Genomic DNA, 19,587 nt, shown 5'->3' with positions numbered 1-19,587 from the left:
ATCTTTTTATAGGGCCGTTTAGTTACTCTCTTTTTTGTCATCATGTTATGTTATAAGTATGAAGTTTCCATTACCGATAAGGGTGGCTAATCTTTGGTGTAGAATATGTTATTTAATCTCTCTCAACCGAACTTTTTCATACATATGAGCAGTTAGGAATCAAACTTCAAACAACATGCATAATTGGAAATATAATAACAACAACAACATTGAAGCCTGCTACAACAAACACCAACTTATTTTTCTTTACAACAACAGAAGTTTTCCTCCCTTCTTCTCTATACACCACCTCATTGTCTAACTGTTCCCCGTTTCATCGTCAAGTCATCTATATCGTAGCAGACTTCTTTGCATAAGTTTTTAAGATAATTGCATCAGTTCTTATTGTTATCATAAATAGCGGGATATCAGTGCTTCCACACGTGGCGCAACTTCGGCGCGTGTCGTGGGTACCGTACTTATTTAAAAAATATGTTTTCTTTAGTAAATGAAAAATTAGATTAAGTTTGTAGAAGACATTATTAATTTAGATTAGAAATGAAAAGTTGAAAATAGTTGAAAATGTTATGATGAAAAAAGTTACTCAACAGGCAACATACCATTATAACATAACAAGAAGACAGCGTTTTATATGCTTCAATTTACTGACATTAACATGCAACACAGTACACACTATTCTTTAATAATATTAGTTGCAGGTCTAAAATTTTAACAGTAACTTTCAATATACTGACACTAACAATAATAATAATAATAGCAACATGCAACAGGCAACCTGAGCCAAGCAACAATAACAATAACAACAACAATAATAGTAATAGCAACATTAAGAGTAATAGTAACAACAACAGTATTGGTAATAATAATAATAATAATAATAATAATAATAATAATAATAATAATAATAATAACAACTAACAACACCAACCGGCGAAGCTTGTTGCAACAAACAAAAACTTATTTTTATTTACAACGGTCTCCACACACTGACATACAACACCTCATTGTCTCGGCGTTTATCTATTTCATCTCGCCATCTTTGTAAAATCGAACAAATTACTCAGTGTGAGAGAGGGAGCAAATATATATATATATATATATATATATATATATATATATATATATATATATATATATATATATATATATATATATATATATATATATTATAACAAAGTGTGCTATTGCCCAAGAGAGCAAATATATTTGCATGTTATCAATTGAATCAAATCTCATCAATAGTATTAATTGTCAAATTCATGCAACTCACTTTTATACAATTTAAGTTCTATTTCTATTTACATTATTTGTCCGTACTGTTCAAGACCAATTGATTGACCATTTTAGGATCCAATTTACACTTGTAAAATAAGATAAGCATATTTATAAAATTTTGTTACTACATTTGTATTTTATGTTTATAGTCAATCATTTCATGCCTCCAAAATCTTTTTATTGGCTCTTCAGTTACTTTCTTTTTGTCACCGTTATGTTATAAGTACGAAGTTTCCACTACGATAGAGTTGACTAATCTTTGTCGTAGAACATATGAGACACACAAGGTGAGTTAATCGATCTCTCTCAACCAAACTTTTCCATGCATATATGAGCAGTTATGAATCAATCTTCAAACATCATGTATAATAATAATAATTACAACAACAACAATAACGACCGCGAAACATGTTGCAACAATCACAGACTTATTTTTCTTTACAAGGATGGAATTTTCCTCCTTTCTCTATACACAGCCACACACCTCCTCATTGTCTCGTTGTTTCGTCATTTCATCGTCTCTCCATCTGTGTCATAGCAGATTTTTTTGCATCAGTGTTTAAGATAACTTCTGACCACATGCGTAAATGACTCAAAATCCTTACACTTAGACCAATTTATTGTTGGTGGATCTGTCAGCTACTTTAAGCCCAACAAAACCATCTATTTAATAAATTACCAACATCTTTTGATAAAAAATAAATGTCACCAAGATCTTTTACCAAAATATCCAATTAAACAAGACTATATAAAAGCCAAACCATAGACTTATATTATCATCAAATTATGGGTTCTTCTCTTACTAATGTATTTGAGACTGACAATTACACTACTCAGTTGCTAATGGTAGATTCATTTTCACATACACAATATGGTACAATTTTGGTCTTTTCTATTATAATATCTCCTTAATTTAATTATAACTTTCTTTTTGTAGTTATGTATCTAATTATTGACATGTGTTGATCAGTTCCACCACCAAAATCTCTTTTGATAGCAACTCCTATTGAAGGTGGAGAATTTCCACTTCTACTTTTCTTGCATGGTTATCTTATGTACAACTCCTTTTATTCTCAACTTATTCAACATGTGGCTTCTCATGGTTTCATCGTGGTTACTCCTCAGGTTAGTTCCTGTTTGACATTTAAATATGTAGGTAATATCTTATCTTGTTTGCAAGAAGCACTTCTAGAACATAAAATGGTCATAACCTTGAAATTAATATGAACATAAATTGGTCATTATTGACCAATAACTTTTTTTTTGGGGGACTTAAATCACATTTATTTATATTCTTAAAGACAAAAAACTTATTTAAGCCATATTTAAACAATGTGTCTTCTTGTTAAATATATAAATTTAGAACACTTAATATACACGATAAGGAAGTGTATATATCTTAGAAATGACATGTCTCATAGTTAATAATTTCTTGTAATATTATTACAATGGTATATTAGTACTGTTTATAAATTATAAAGTTTAAATATGATTTTACTCTTATATTTTCTTACAGCACATTTTTTTTCAATATAGTTACATTTTGGTGAAATAAAAGTTTTTTTTTTTTCAATCTCAGTTGTATGAAGTGGATTTACCAAATATAAATGGTGAGATTTACTCGGTAGTTGCAATAACAAATTGGTTATTTAAAGGACTTAGCAAGATTCTTCCATCAAACATAATACCAAATCTTGATAAGTTAGCACTTGGTGGACATAGTTGCGGCGGTAAAACATCATTTGCTATTGCTCTAAGAAAATTAAACATCACAACTGATTTAAAATTTTCAGCCATAATAGGAGTTGATCCAATTGATGGACCAGAAACAGGAATACATACATCACCACAAATTCTCACTTATGTTCCTCATTCATTTAACTTTGATATGGCAACACTAGTTATTGGTTCTGGTTTAGGTGATTTAAAAAAGAACCTTTTGTTCCCTCCTTGTTCACCTATAGGTGTCAATCACGAGAATTTTTTTAATGAATGTAACAAACCATCTTGGCATTTTGTGGCTGAGCATTATGGTCATAATGATATGATGGATGATGATACTAAGGGAGGTAAAGGGAAATTGAGTTATTGTTTTTGTAAGAATGGACAATCAAGGAAACCTATAAGGAAATTTGTTGGAGGAGTTATGGTTGCATTCTTGAAAGCTTATATAGTTGGTGATAATGTGGACTTATTGGCTATAAGAGACAAGAATGTGAGTGTACCTTTGGAGATGAAATTTGATTATATTGTATGAAATTAAGAAAAGATATAAAATAAAGTATATGTTTTCGTTGGGCATTCATGCCAACTAATGAGACAATAACTATCTCTATGCATTTTACATGAACATCATGTTTTGAGATATATAAAAAGTCATGTTGGAGTTAATTTCAAATTCAAATATTGAAATTTTTTAATAATTAAAACAACACTCTGATGAATCGTGTTTCAAAGTATCATTAGGAATATGGTAGACTTAGGGGTGGAAATAGGCTGGGTCAAGTTAGAATTTGCAAGGTCTAAGTCTAATATGTCAAAAAAATTTAAGGACTAAGTCTGACTTGTAGCATGTCATAAGATTATTTTCTAGTTATGAGTCTGACATTTTGAGAGCCTAATAACGATTGTTAGCATGATTAAAAGTTTATTTTATATGAACATATTTAAATAAGTTGTCGCGACCCAACTCAAATCATGACCAGCACACAAACTAATATTGGTCCAGCAAGCCTAATGATCGAATTTAACAAACAATAAATATAATATTTTATGCTAACTCTCATGATTTGAGTAGAAGTAAATTGCATAATATCAATTGAAGTGAACGCTAATTCTCACGAACGTCTCCTCGCGAGGAGAGCAAAATAAAGCTCCAACGAGCTCCTCCTCGTGGGTGTCTCGCAAAGCCCTTTACGAGCACGCTAGAATATCTCATCTTCGTAAGCCCTTAAACGCTCATGAACATCACTTCGTATCCGCGAGCAGAGTTACAACAAACTTATAAGTGATTCTCCTCGATGCGCGAGCTAATCATAAAGTCATTATTCTTATGTCTAGGAGCAACGACTTGGGGGCTCCTATTTTGGATTGGGCCTAAAGACTAGCCCAAATCCACTCCTGTTAGGATGTCAAGGACGACCCAACAAGGACATGACCTTATTGCCCATGTCATCGCGCATATTTCCCACGTACTCCTCATGATGAGGACACGTGCTCTTCCGAGTCTACTATAATATAGACCATATTCACTAAATATACAATGAACCTAAAATGTACATTTTTGCTTATAAAGTGTTACGAATTGGAGGGAGTACATTTTACCCTAAAAAAGAAAAACTCTTAATATGTGATTAAGATTTACTTGTGTCACCCTATCGGTTACTCACGCGCCCTACGCCTTTCCCATTTTACCCTTCCCCTACTTAAGTAGCGGACGTAAAATGAGAAATCTTGAGGAAAAACACCCTACATGAAAATTCAAGATTTTTACAAGTTCTCTACTTAAATAGCGGATTAATTCTCTACTTAAGTAGCGGACGTTAACAAAATTTGAGAAAAAAACACTCCCCTAACATGAAAATTTCTCATTTAAGTAGCAGATGTTATAAAATGAGTTTTTTGAGAGAGAAAAAAAACCCTCCTACCATGAAATTTTCAAGATTTTAAATGTAGAATCCGCTACTTAAGTAGCGGATGGAGGTATTTTAATAATCTTGTAGAACGCGTCTGAAATCCAGTAGGGTGGCAAAAGTAAATCTCACCTGATTTATCATTGGAATTTGGAAGGTATATCTAGAAGACAATACACTATTAAACTTGATGTACTTCTAAACTATTTACCAATATTTACATTGGAAAGAAAGAATTCTGAAATCTGAACCACAAAATATATTACATTGGCAAGAAGGAACTCGGAAATCTGAACCACAAAATTTAATGGAGGATGATTTCGACACCTGATCTTTGCCACTACAGACCTTCTAAAAGTTTATCTTCCAATGTGTATAAGCTTAATTATATTCTTATTCTGGAAACTAATTTACAGACAATTTTTTTTGTTTGAAAATATATTTTTAATAAATGTAGTTGCAAAAATGAGGTGTCAATATCAACTCCTAAAATTACCAAGGCGACCTTGTTAAAAGATGATCTTATTAAGATGTTCCCTTAGAATATTTGTTAAAGAATTTAAAAAATTATTTATTTATTTTTTTGGTTGAAAAAGACATTTTGGTAATTTATTGCAATGAGAACCTTACCACTTCTTTCACCATCACCATCCATCTCTCCCATAAAATGATTACTAGTAAGAAAATACCAAGATATTTATTTCCATCGTTGTTTTTCCCTTTTCATTTGCTACCATGTGATGTGTTTCATATCAATGTGGAATCTTATTTGCTCCAGCTAAGTTGCAACTCATAATTAACTTATTTTGGTTGCTGCTGTCACCAAACAATAATAGAAGCCACACATTATGATATTTTTCTAGTGCTTAGTATTGTTCTTTCTTTCTTTAGTTAGCATATTATATGCATAGATATGAAATTTTTACCGTTATTTGACAGTCACTAATATTCATCAGAAAATTTGTAGAACATACAAAATGAATTCTTTCATTTGTTGAAGAAATCTAAATTTCTTACTACTTAAATTAATCAATTATTGGTTTTTTTAGTCTTTCTTTAATTAACACCTTTGTGGCAACCCCACAGAGTTGAAAGTCACCCGCTAGGGATAGTGAACCTAATAAAGGGAAAAAGCACAAAAAAAAAGCTACAAAGAAAGAAGCATTCCAAAATATAGCATCTCACCACAACTAGCAACATCAAAGTCCCTCTTGCATCTTATTAACTGTACAGCCACTAAAAAAACCACTAAAAACATTAAATAAAAATAGTACAAAACACTTCAAAATATAAGCTTACAATTTAAACATTTTTAAATAATAAAAAAAAAAATAAGATCAAGAGAAATACACCATCATACAAAGTCTAAGAGAGATACACCATCATATAATTATAACCTACAAATTGAAAAAAAAATCTAAATTTGAACTCAAATTACTACAGTGTAAACAGAAGGTCCAATCATGTGTATCAATCTTAATGTTTACAATTTAACCTTTTATAGTGCCAAAAATAGCATAACACTATACCCGTGGAAATCATGTCAATGCTTACTAGCTTCTAATAAAAGAAAATGACATTTCAACAATCATGCAACACTACTACTGGAATACATCTTATTTAAACAAAACTGGTAAAGTCTCACACTGATGTTACTTAAATGACATCTAATATCTTCCTTTCCCTTTTCTAAATACCAACTAAATTCAAAGAAAAGAGAGAGAGATGCTGATAATCCTTTTTCTTTCCAACACTCTTTTCAAAACAGTATTATTGAGTGAAATCCATTTGGACCCAATCTCACTTTGAAAATTGATAGCAGGAAATACAAAACGGTTTTTGCCTTCTATTTCACACACCCTCTCTCCTCTTTACGTGTTAAGTTACCTAAAGGTAGAGAACTTGGCTATCTCTCTATTTCTCACACCCTCTCTGCTCTTTATACCAAAGGCAGAAAACTCGGCTAGAGGGTTCAGGGAAACAATTATTATAACAGTGATTGGTTCTTTTAACATCTCTCCAATCAAAATTGTACATGTATCATTGGCGTGTTTCGTTAGCTAGCAGTTTCCATCATACTAAATAACATTGCTGTTAGGATTATTCATTGAAAAAGAGAGCCTATCCCTGCAATTAGCAGTTTAGCATCAAAGTTGGATGCAATAACAATGTCAATGATTTAGCTTTCTATCCTCCTACCCTACTTAGGAGTTATTTTTAGGTGCTTGCTTCCCGTTCAAGTAAGTATGATTTGACTATTTATGAATTTGTCTCAAAATTAACAATTTTAGGAAATTAACAAAGGAATACTTGACTTCAAGTCTCACAAATCAACACTGTTTCCCATTTATGGCAATGAACGTAAAGAAAACTGTCACACACTTTCAAGTGAAAAGCCTCTGACCTTAAAATCCCCTAACAGTTTTAATGTACATATAATAAAACCAAACTGACAAAATAGAACAATCAAATTTATTCCAAAAAAATATAAAAATAGAACAATCAAATTCTCTTCAGAGTATAAGCAAATAAGAGATGACAGAATCTAGTTATCAATTTCCATATCTATACAAGGTAAATCAAAGATGACATATGAGCAGAGAATACAGTTAATTTCAAGAAATGCATTGATTTTCAATTCCAATGTTTGCATGGAAAGAAATTTGAAACAAGGTAATATTCTCTAATTTCTATTGTGTGGGGAAAAAAGGGAGGATGGGAAGTGATATATTTGAAAACAATAGTGTTACGGAACAAGTATAGAAGAATTTCACCTATCATGCAATTAAAACCATTGATGAACAAGAATTCCACTTTGTCGAAGAGAATTGAAGAGCTCCAAGCATTGATCATATGTTTTCTCATACTTTGAACTCCTCTGCCCAGGACAACATCTCTGCCACCTATTGTAATGGCATTCAAGGAAAATCTCATCTATCAAACATATCGCCCCAGTTTCAAACAACCTCGGAATGAGATCAAATTCAGTACCCTCCACATCCATTTTCATCACAACAAAATCATTCTTTGAAACCGTGTTCTTCAACCAATTAGCAAAATCAAATCCCTGCATCTTCTCCACCTCCCCATCAAACTCCTTCCCTGTCATCTGCAAAGGTTGAATCCTACCCATTCCTCTTCCTTTAACTGACACATGCTCCCCTGGATCACGATGAATCTCAAAAGCCAAAGTCTCATTCTTCACCCAAGCAGCATAAGGAATCAAAGTAAGCCCTTTCTTCATCCCATACTCCTTATGGAAAGTCTTATCAGCTTCAATAGCATACACATGAAATGTCTTGTTCTGTTTAGGATACTGTTTCCTAAACCAAGATCCTATACTAGAACCATAGCTTCTAGCTCCAACATCAACATACAAATACCTATTTTTGAAACTTATATCAACCATTGAAGAAAGATACTTTATGTTCATTATATTCCTTTTCAATGTAATCCATGGTTTCAACGGTTCCGTTTCAATCAAAGGCTCAGCAATCCTAATCAAATCTTTCTTATAACCAGGAACATAACAATTTCCATTTGAATGTGAATAATAATCACTGTCAAATTTACCAGAACCATAATCAACACACTCATTTTTCAATACAGTTTCATGTATATAAGGCATTGAAGAATCAAACCCTTCTAAAACATGCAATTTCACTACTTTGAAACAATGAAACAAATCAAGGAATGAATTGAAACTATAAGTATCTTTAGGGTTTGTGAAATGAAATACCGCAAATCCTTCCGGTTTCAGCGTCCGAGCAATCTCTGCTGCGAAAACAGCCGGCTTCGCCGACCTCGCGAACGAGCCTTCACCGGAAAACACAAAATCAAAGTAACCGTCACCGAACGGAATCCGCTCACCGGTTCCTGATTTCACAAGCGGCTTTACTGATTTCTTCGAGATTCCGATGGCGTTTTTGACGCCGATTTCCCTCAGAGCGAAAACATCCCGTCCGGTCGGCGTTTCAACGCAGAGAGACTTCGACTCCGGCGAAAGGTAACCGCCGCCGATCAAATCATGAAAAACCGACGAGTAGAAACTCACACTGTCAAGCCACTCCTTGCTAGAATAAAGCTCCGATAACGATGAATTACCACGGCCGGCGCCGGGACCTGAGTCAACGGAGATAGGATCATTACCGGAAATAGCGAGACTGAATGTCTCCGGAAGTGAGAAGAAGCAGAAATCGGCGACGTTACATGACTCGCCGGCGATGGAGATGACGTAAGCGAAACGAATAGCGATGATGAATACGCCGGAGAGAAGTAACCGTATTAGAAGGTTCCGGACAGAGCTAGGTTTCGCTGCGGTATGTTCCATGGAAGCCACTGTGCACTTCTTTTTCATAATAGAAAAATTTAAACTATAATAAAAAATAAAAAAAAAAACAATTAAAAAAAATTAGAGTTTATTTTATCGGGAGCAGAATCTTGATGAAGTATGGTTTGCTCCGATTAAGGGTTTTGGTTCGGTGGTAGAGATTGGGAAATAGAGAAAAAGGCGAGGGGTAAAACGGGAACAGCGCATGGTTTTTGAGAAAGAATGAGGTTTAAGGTTTGTGTGTTTGGGGAAGTGAAGAGTGAGCCCGTGAGTGACTCGGGAGTGTGTGACTCAGTGATGATGGTAGAAGAAGAATAAAAGAGAGTGGAGAGGGAAAGTGTGAGTAAAGTGAAGCGGTTTGTGATGCGTGGATGGAGGAGTTTAGTCTTTTTCGGATTTCTATATTGGAAAAAGTTTCCTAATTTACGAGGATCAATCTCTTGTAATTTTATAAGAGAATCTATTGGATTTTTTGCTTTTTTTGACACATAAATGATAAATCTATTGGATTTGAAATTTTAAGAGAGTGTTTTGACAAAAGAAAAAGAGAGAGCGCCAAAGAGAACAATTAACCGTCTCGCAGTGTTTGACATGTATTGGTGTCTCATACTCGTATAACACTTGTACGATCTATGTTGAATAGCTCAGATTGATGTCCAAAAAAGTTAATTTTTTTATTTACTTTGACACTCATTTGATTCGTGTCCGACACCTGTAAGACACTTATACGACACGTGTCGGATAAGTGTCCCAATTTTTTTCTTTTCTTATACACTTCTTAAGTGTATATGAAACATATCTACAAGAGTTAAAAATGTGTCGAAAAAACAATATTGATCGATGAATGATTGAAGACATTACATTTTGATTACAGTATTTTTAGTTTTTTTTATGGTAGATGAATAAATAAAGGTAAAATATTATTATATACTGTTTTAATTTTTTTTCTTCAAGAAATAACTTATTCAACTTAAATTTACATGTATATATTATGATTGTCAATTTATATGTTTTATAAATATGGAGCGGTATCAGTCTCCTATATTTTTTTTATTATTTTTGTTGATAGACGAAATAATAAAGTATTTGAAAACTCACACACATAAAGTGGAGTGATCGGGGTTCGAACCTCAGTCCTGACGTCCAACACTAGCAATTTCGACATTTCTGCCAATTGAACTAGGATTTGTGGTCAACTCTTAAAATTTTATTAATAATTATAATTATAATATATATTTCAAAAAATTACAATATATATAATCAACTTTGTTAAACACCCTTTTTTTTCAATATAAGTCATAAAACAATCATTCATAAATTCATCATGCATTTGATTACGCAATTTAGTATTTAAAATCTTCAAAATAGAAAAGGACCATTTTGCAGTTGCTTGCAAAATCATTACTAACTTTAAAAATTGATAAACTAACGAATAAACTAGGGGCAGACCCACACTCAGCCCAGAGTGTGCAAGTGCATCCACTCAAATTTTGATAATTGCATATGTTATCAAACTTTATTTATATTTGCACCCCTCAAAATTTTAAGTTGCACCTTGCACTGGACCCTTCCTCGTTAGATCACCACCACCATTCATTCATACATTGATAAGTGGCAAACCTATACTATGCCCAAGTGCAGATTTACTTAAGTAAGGGTATCCTATTGCTAAACATCCTGCTACCCATAGTTTGAAGGGAAGATGGAGCTATGCCACCGTAGAATCATTAATATTCGTGGAGACGATCATTTTAATATTTTTAACAGTATTTTATTATAGTTTAATGGATATACTCTATCAGTATAAATTAATTTTACATTAACATCCAATAAGAATCAAATATTTCTCCACATATACATTTTTCTCTTTTATTATTTTGTTGCAGTTATTCTAAAAAATTCTTATTTAAATTGACAAAACACGGCCATGCAGTATCAGCCCCATTCTCCTTCAGTTAATAGACAAATACCCTAACCAATTAGCTACAGTGATTGATGATTATGCATATTGCATGCACAATTGACTGTTATAATTTTTTTTATAAGCAAAGAATATTATTATAAGGAGTACAAGGGGTACTCAAACCCTTACAACTGACATCAAAAAGTCAAGAACTTTGAATACAAGACACCGGGTCTAAACACCAACTAGAAAATGGAATACAAGCATTACGGCCATAACGACGAGAAAACCATAGCCAAGAAAAAAGTTTAATATCCTCTAATAACGACGACGCGTCCTGGATGGGTCATTTGAAGATAGCATTATTCATGTATTTCCATATATTCCAAGTGGTTACCAACCAAACTAAGTGACGAACCCACCCATTATCTTTTGCTTTAAACAGATCACCAAATAACAAAAACTGTTTCGTACCTTCGACTCCCAGTTGAAAAGAATGTCGAAGCCAAAGGAGAACATTGCGCCATACTTCCTTACTGAATCGACACAAAAAGAAAAGATGTGTGCCGTCCTCAATTTGCTGAAAACAAAAAACACAAGGCATATCATGAGGCATATCAAAAAACACAAAAAACACAGTAACCGCCACCCAAAAATTTTAATCTTAGATGGAATATTCGTTCTCCACAACCTTTGAATGACATCCAATACTTTAGCATCCAAGCTGTCAACCTGTTTTAAAGATAATAAACAAGAATAACAAGATTTAACCGAAACCAGTCTATTATACATATGAACTCGCTACAATTTAAATATTTATATTTAGTTTTTTTACTAAGTTTATGTTTTAATTTAGCATAAATATCTTTTTCGTCTCGATAAAATTAACAAATTTTGATTTCCGTTCCTATAAAAACAACACATATTTTCATTCCCAAAAAAAAAAAAAATTGGTTGTTAAATTTTAACATGTCTTTGATATTTATTGAACATGTATGACATAGATTTATATAGGTTTAACATAAAATATGTACATTTTGAACATAAAAGGATCATAAAATTAACATTAAAAAGAACAAAAATTGGTCATTATGGACTAAAAATTTAACATAAACTTTTTAGAAATGAAAACATGAAATTCTTTTTATAGGAACGAAAATGTTAAAAAAGTTTGCACCCCTAACTCAGGGTCATGAATTCGCCACTGGGATAAACAATATGATTTTTAGTTTCAAGTAAACCATTTTTTATTTTGAAAGATCACTTAATTATTTCCTTTAAAAATGAAATTCAATACTCCTAATTTTTGTGTATATATATATATATATATATATATATATATATATATATATATATTAATATAATAAAGAGATATAAACAAAGGATAAAGGTGAATCATATTTTGTCCTTTGATGTATAGATAATCTTGTTTAGAAAAAAAGAGTTCAATATTTGAAAAGAATAAATAACAAAATAAAAAAAAAGAAAAAAGAAACTGAAACAAGCAATCGATAAGAATGAAAATTATATTTAAGCCAACATTGTGCTTTGCGATTAAGAAAGAACTTACAAATACAGGAACCAGGGTGGAATGAAGAGGAAAAAACAAAGAGTGGGGACACGGGTAGTTTTGCTTTTGGTAGCATTCAATTGAAATGATTTTTTTTCATTAGCTGGAAAGTTGAATCTGATTCGGGGACAATTATGTTATTAAATGGTTTTAAGGAAATTGAACTTTGGTTGTCACTACCAAATTTAATGTCAATCATCACGGGATAAACTAACGATTGGTTCATTCAATTGAAAAGATTCATCATAACAAGACTTTTGTCTTGGATTAGAAGGAGAGCCATCTAGATTTTCTCATTAAGTCATGAACGCGAGTTTTTGTTAATAGTTGGTTGGTTTAATGGTGATTGACGCTGAACTTGGTAGGGAGGACTATAGTTCGATTTCTCGCAACTGCGATCGGAGGGGATTGGAACCACTTGATGTCAAAACTGACCCCGAACCAAATTAAACTTGTGGTGAAAGAAAAAGAAGTATTAGATCAAGTGTATATTGATCTAATAATGTAAGACGTGTCTCACTATATTACTTGTTCATTACCCCTCCGAACCAAATTATAAGTCACTTTGAGGAAAAAAATTTGTACCAAATTATAAGTCGCTTTACATTACCAATGAAATATTTAATGTTATTTTTCCTATTATACCTATAACTATTTATTACTCTCTTCTACTATTTCAATTCTTCAATTTATTTTTTCCTTATCATAAATGAAGGATAATTTTGTACATCAGCCCATAATTTCTCTTTTCCATACATCATTAATTACATTTCTTAATACGGCTACATCAATGTTTTGTTCACGCAAGTATTTATGATATCTTTAACAAATAAACATGTCGTAGATAATAGTTTATGCGCGTGCTCGTATGTTTATTTTGCTTCCGGCTAAAGTATTATTATTGGTTATAATCTTCTATTGAGCATGTGTCGTATTGATTAATTGTTAAATTAATTTTAACAATCAATTTTCACTTAATTCAAAACAAATAATATGAAATCCAAATAAAACCATTATTTCGTCAAAATAAAAAATAAAAAAATAAAACCATTATATTTTATTATTATTTATTTTATTTCACACTATAAAAATAGTCTTATCTTAAAACATGTCGTATTCATGTATTTTTTTAACCATTATATATTAATTATATCACTTTAATTTATATAGTTATTTTTTTGACGCATTTTTATATAGTTATTTTAGAACTATAAATTTTCGTTTGGATATTTTAAAATAAATTTCTTAAATTTACAAAAATGGCGGTCCAATTAAATTGAACTAAACCAAATTGTTATTCATCGGTGTTTGATTGCTCTAAATTTTATAAAAAGATATATTGCAAAACACAAACCAAACCAATCCAACTATTTTTTATTGATTCGAATTTTCTCCCTCCAAAAAAACCGAACCAAAATAACATTTATGCATCTTAATTGTACGAGGCCAAAGTAACAAGTTTAGAAATATTGACCACATTCTAGCTTCATTTTGCTTTGAGGAACGGGCTTAATGCTTAAGTTATGGGAGAAGTGGAGTGAGGTGTTTAATTTAATTTGCTAAAATTGCAACTTACTTGTCCAGAATCTTTACCTTTTTTCATTTTATGATTCTTATTCTGTCCTCTTTCAAGTCTCATCCCCGTGCCACCGTTTTATAATACTCTGCGTCATAAACAAGGTTAAGCATCTTTGACCACAAAAAAAGAGTAAAGTGGTGGTTCATTCATTTGTTTACTTTTTAAAAGATGTTAAAAGATTGGTGGTCATTATCAATTTAGTGAAAATTTAACTAAATTTTATCTTGGAACTTGTGCAAGTAATATATTAAGGAGAATGTTAACTTGTGCCCTTAAGGACATATGTTAAGGAAGCAAATATAGAAATTATTTTTGGGAATTTGTGCATTTTTACTTTTAAGCATTAAATTTCTTACATTATTAAATGCAGTATTTCTATATTAGGATACCTTATCATGTGCCCTTAGGGCACACGTTAACATAACCCATATATTAAAAATATAAAAAGTCATCTTCCTATCATTAATTTTCTTTTATTTATATTTTTGTAATGTTAACTAGTGTCCCGGAGCACTGACCCTTAAAATTATAGTATAAATTATAAATGTGACTAGGATTTGCACTCAAATTTATAACAGACAAATACAAATAATAACTTGTACAGTACATTTAAAAAAAAAAATAGTAGTATATCTTAGTCACAGAAATAGAAACTAGACCTTAAATAAAAAATTTCAAAGGAATAAAACCACACATCCACCTCATAGATTTCAAAAGCAGTGATGGAGGAATCTCAACAACTTCATGTAGTTTTTGTTCCATTTCCAACTCCTGGCCATATGATTCCCATGGTAGACACAGCAAGACTATTTGCCAAACATGGTGTTAATGTTACAATAATCACTACACATGCCAATGCTTCAACATTCCAAAAATCCATAGACAATGACTTCAATTCAGGATACTCCATCAGAACTCAACTTATTCAGTTCCCTTCAGCTCAAGTTGGTCTCCCGGAAGGCGTCGAAAACATCAAAGATGGAACTTCACTTGAAATGCTTGGAAAAATCAGCCGTGGAATATTTATGCTCCAAAATCCAATTGAGGTTCTGATTAAAGATCTTCAACCAGATTGTATAGTCACTGATATGATGCATGCTTGGACTGTGGAAGCAGCTGAAAAACTAGGTATTCCAAGGATACACTATTACAGCTCAAGCTACTTCTCCAACTGTGCCTTTCATTTTATCATGAAGTATAGACCTCATGATGGTTTAGTTTCTGATACACAGAAATTTACTATTCCTGGTTTTCCTCATACCATTGAGATGACTCCTCTGCAGATTCCTGATTGGTTAAGGGAGAAGAATGCAGCTACACCCTATTTTGAACCAATGTTTCAATCAGAGAAAAGAAGCTATGGAACACTATACAATAGTTTTCATGAGCTAGAAAGTGATTATGAGAAACTTAATAGAAGTACATTGGGGATCAAATCTTGGAGTGTAGGACCAGTTTCATCATGGGTTAACAAGGATGATGAAAAGAAGGCCAATAGAGGACATACGGAGGAACTTGGAAAAGAGGCAGCGTGGCTAAATTGGCTTAACTCAAAAAAAAATGAGTCAGTTTTGTATGTAAGTTTTGGAAGTCTTACTAGGCTAGCTCATGCTCAGCTTGTAGAAATTGCTCACGGGCTTGAAAATTCAGGTCATAATTTTATCTGGGTTGTAAGGAAAAATGGTAGAGATGACGGTGAAAACAGTTTCCTGCAAGATTTTGAACAAAGGATGAAAGAAAGCAAAAAGGGTTATATTATATGGAATTGGGCACCACAGCTTCTGATATTGGATCACCCTGCAACTGGAGGAATTGTGACTCACTGTGGTTGGAACTCGATTCTTGAAAGCTTGAATGCTGGTTTGCCAATGATCTCATGGCCAATGTTTGCTGACCAATTTTACAATGAGAAGTTACTGGTTGATGTTTTGAAGATAGGGGTCCCAGTAGGAGCAAAAGAAAATAAGTTATGGAATAGTGTTAGTGTAGAGGCAGTGGTGAAAAGGGAAGAGATAGTTAAGGCTGTGAAGATTTTGATGGGAAGTGGCCAAGAGAGCAAGGATATGAGGATGAGAGCAAAACAGCTTGGTGGTGCTGCCAAAAGGACTATAGAGGAGGGTGGACATTCTTACAACACCTTGGTTCTGTTGATTGATGAGCTGAAATCATTGAAGAAATCTAAGGCACTTGATGAGAATTCAAATTAGATAATTGAAATGAAAGATTAACCTTGGTGCTTCAGAGGGTGTAGCTGATGAAGGCTTTGAATATGATGAAACAACATCCAAGTATTTTTCTCCAATGTGTTTTTTTTCTTTCTTTTCTGCATTGATCTGCAGTTCAATAAGACGAAACAGCATCCATTCATTCTTGTGTACTGCAAATCTGCAATGGTGACAAAAGAAGTTAGTTTTTAGTTTTACTTCGCAATTTTCATATTAAGCCATTCATTCTGATGATGAGTTAAAATTTCTTTGGTTATATTGATTCATCACTACAAATATTTTAGTGTGCCATCACTCCACGGGCTATATATTTAATAATTCTGGATTGAGTAAAGTATATGCTAGTGAGAAAAGTTTCGAAATTAAAGTAACAAAGGTTCCATAAGAAGCTATACAATGGGATCACCATAAACCCATAATGTGCTTTAAAACGATTCTCCGAATAAACAAGGAACTAAGAGCTGTACTCTATAGAAGCTGTAATCAATTTTAAGAAACTCAACACAAAAAAAGGCAAGATTTCTTTAATATATAGTTCAAAGTAGTGTCGTGTTAGAGTTCTGTTGCAACATGATTTGTATTAAAAAACTGTAGGAAAGCTGAAAGCAGAGGTCAACTCGTTCACACTCCAACATATGAGACAATATCCATAATTAGAATGGTGATTGCAGCTTTGTAAAGGTGACTTGTTATTGCAGCTTGAAGGAAAGAAACATATCCTTACCGAAGCATTGAAAGCGAGGTGTAGTCTACAAATTGCATAGAAGAGCAATAACTCAACATATGTCATTATTGCTTTTAATGCAACAATGGTTATAAACTGTATAAATGGTAAATCTTCCCTAGCTCCCATTGACAAATAATTCACTATGAAACACCAACACAGACTTGAATCACGACACTAACAAGTAAACACCGATAATAATTTGAGAAAATGGAATGACTGACATGTTTTGGACACCGAACATACCTTCGATCTGAAGTGCCAGTGCTTCATAAATAATTGAAGACTTTGAGTTAGAAATGGCTCCAGTTATCCACATTACGAGACAATTAAATGTGATTCTCACAATTTGGTATGTTTAGCAAAGAGAGTAGGATCAAGAACTTGGTTGGGGGATGTCACACCTTAGTTTGATCATGTACTTGATTATGAATCAGATTTTTATTTAATGAAAGCTGATGGTCCTGCTTTGTAAGTATGTTTGCATGCTAATTGATAAAAAGCACATGATGAAGTTGGCTCAACAATGCTGTAACTTTTTTCCACAAGAAACTACTTTAGACCCTAAAATCACCTCACCAAACCTATAACTAAGAGTCCAAGACTACCCTTTAGCATTTCCATAGCCCAAAGCCCCAAATGCAATTCCAGCTTGATTAGTAACAAAACCAATAGAGGTTTTCCAAAGTGAGCCAGTATTAAATAAACTTCACTCCATTGGGGCATTTCATCAAACAATACATGGTTAAGTTTATGAATAAGAAAACCCAGAAATACAAGAACAAAAGGCAAAACCAATTATATTGCAGAGATTTCTTACACATACTGGAAAAGTACCATGTTTCCCTTCCAGCCAGAAGTTAACATCTCCGTTATCTACTTCTGATAGAGGAATGTTCCAGCTCCAATGGCCATGATCTTGGTATATCAACAACTACCTCCACAATTATATAATATGGTACACCACCTAATTATTTAATACAGTACTATATAATTTTTTATAATTAAATATTTTAAATTAAAATTTTGAATTAATTTTTCTCGCACTTACAAATATAATTTTATGGATTTAAATATGTTTTTAGTCTTTGTAAATATATCAAATTTCGATTTTAACCTTTATAAAAAATTTCAGCAAGTCTTGGTCTTCAAATATTTTCTGTTATGATTTTTAGTCCCTGCTTTTCAGTTAAGCCATATATGTCATTCGAAATTTTAATTTTTTTTTTCTATGGTTATGTTTATTACATTATAAAAATTTCTCTTGCATAAATTTAATTTTTTTTTAATAAGGGATGAATTAAATATGAATTTTTTATTTTTTGCGCTTATAATTCATAAATAATTAATTTTAACTTTTTTTTTTTATCAAAGATAATTAATCTTAACTTAAAAAATTCTACTTGTCAAAAAAAAAACTTAAAAAATTCTAAATTTTTGTAGGAGAGGTTATTATAATAGTATAAACATGAATAAAAAAAATCCATTCTAAAATATGAAAGTACACAAGAATTGATTAACAAGTAGCAACCAAAAATTGTGGTAGAAAATATTTTAGGACCAAAAGTTATTAAAATCTTTTATAGGGACTAAAAATAAAATTTGAGATATTTATAGGGACTAAAAAATTTATTTAACCCTATTTTTTCACAAGTTACGACTTAATTGCAATTATAGTCCCTATATTTTGCTTAATAAATAATTTTTATGCTCTTATTTTTAAATGTACAAATTTAGTTATCGTATTTTTTAATTTTCATGGAATTTTGTTCATGATGTGAGAGATTTTAAGTTAGTCTTATCAAAATCGATATCTCTAGTCTTATCTCTTGGCATTAATAGTTGGATTACCGGTTTTGAAGTGCAACTATGTTTCATTTCCTAACGCTCATTTTCTCCCTTTTCTTTAATAGATTGATGACATGCGACAACGATAAATATGAGGTTAATGCTACGGTGGACCACCTTTACAAGTGGTCCATCGTGGACAAGTGATCTACCGAATATGAATTTTACGAAATTCATTGTTGGATTGAAAGTTTATATCGTATAGATTATCCATAATTTTTTTTAGGCTTAAATGCAGTTTTGGCCCCTCAAGTTTCACAATTGCTTGATTTTGACCCCCCACATTTCAATTGCTTGATTTTAACCCTCCAAGTTTCACAATTGCTTGATTTTAGCCCTCCAAGTTTCAATTGCTCGATTTTGGCCCTCCAAATTTACCCCCTTTTGCATTTGCTAGCCCCCCGTTGACTTTTTTGACTATAAATTGCTTATGTGACATTTTAAAAAAATTAAAAATATGTTTTAATTAAAAAATAATAATATTTGCTTTTATAAAAATGT

At 32.1% G+C, this 19,587-nt stretch overlaps 3 protein-coding genes across 3 annotated transcripts; 2 read left to right on the top strand and 1 right to left on the bottom strand.

The window, feature by feature from the left end:
* The first annotated feature begins 2,061 nt into the window (after positions 1–2,061).
* Positions 2,062–3,532, top strand: LOC123893214 (chlorophyllase-2-like). Its single transcript, XM_045943150.1, has 3 exons — positions 2,062–2,149; positions 2,246–2,400; positions 2,855–3,532. Exons 1-3 carry the CDS (start codon positions 2,062–2,064, stop codon positions 3,530–3,532), a joined length of 921 nt encoding a protein of 306 aa, XP_045799106.1.
* A 3,825-nt stretch (positions 3,533–7,357) lies between these two features.
* LOC123891269 lies at positions 7,358–9,721 on the bottom strand. The gene has a single exon (XM_045941106.1). It carries the CDS (start codon positions 9,262–9,264, stop codon positions 7,693–7,695), a length of 1,572 nt encoding a protein of 523 aa, XP_045797062.1. The 5' UTR covers positions 9,265–9,721; the 3' UTR covers positions 7,358–7,692.
* A 5,111-nt stretch (positions 9,722–14,832) lies between these two features.
* On the top strand, positions 14,833–16,947 carry LOC123893137 (soyasapogenol B glucuronide galactosyltransferase-like). The gene has a single exon (XM_045943061.1). The coding sequence runs from the start codon at positions 15,012–15,014 to the stop codon at positions 16,494–16,496; it is 1,485 nt and encodes a 494-aa protein (XP_045799017.1). The 5' UTR covers positions 14,833–15,011; the 3' UTR covers positions 16,497–16,947.
* Positions 16,948–19,587: the final 2,640 nt, after the last annotated feature.

Source organism: Trifolium pratense, linkage group LG6 (assembly GCF_020283565.1).
Source record: "Trifolium pratense cultivar HEN17-A07 linkage group LG6, ARS_RC_1.1, whole genome shotgun sequence".
NCBI lineage: Eukaryota > Viridiplantae > Streptophyta > Magnoliopsida > Fabales > Fabaceae > Trifolium > Trifolium pratense.
This window is presented reverse-complemented; position numbering and strand designations above follow the sequence as displayed.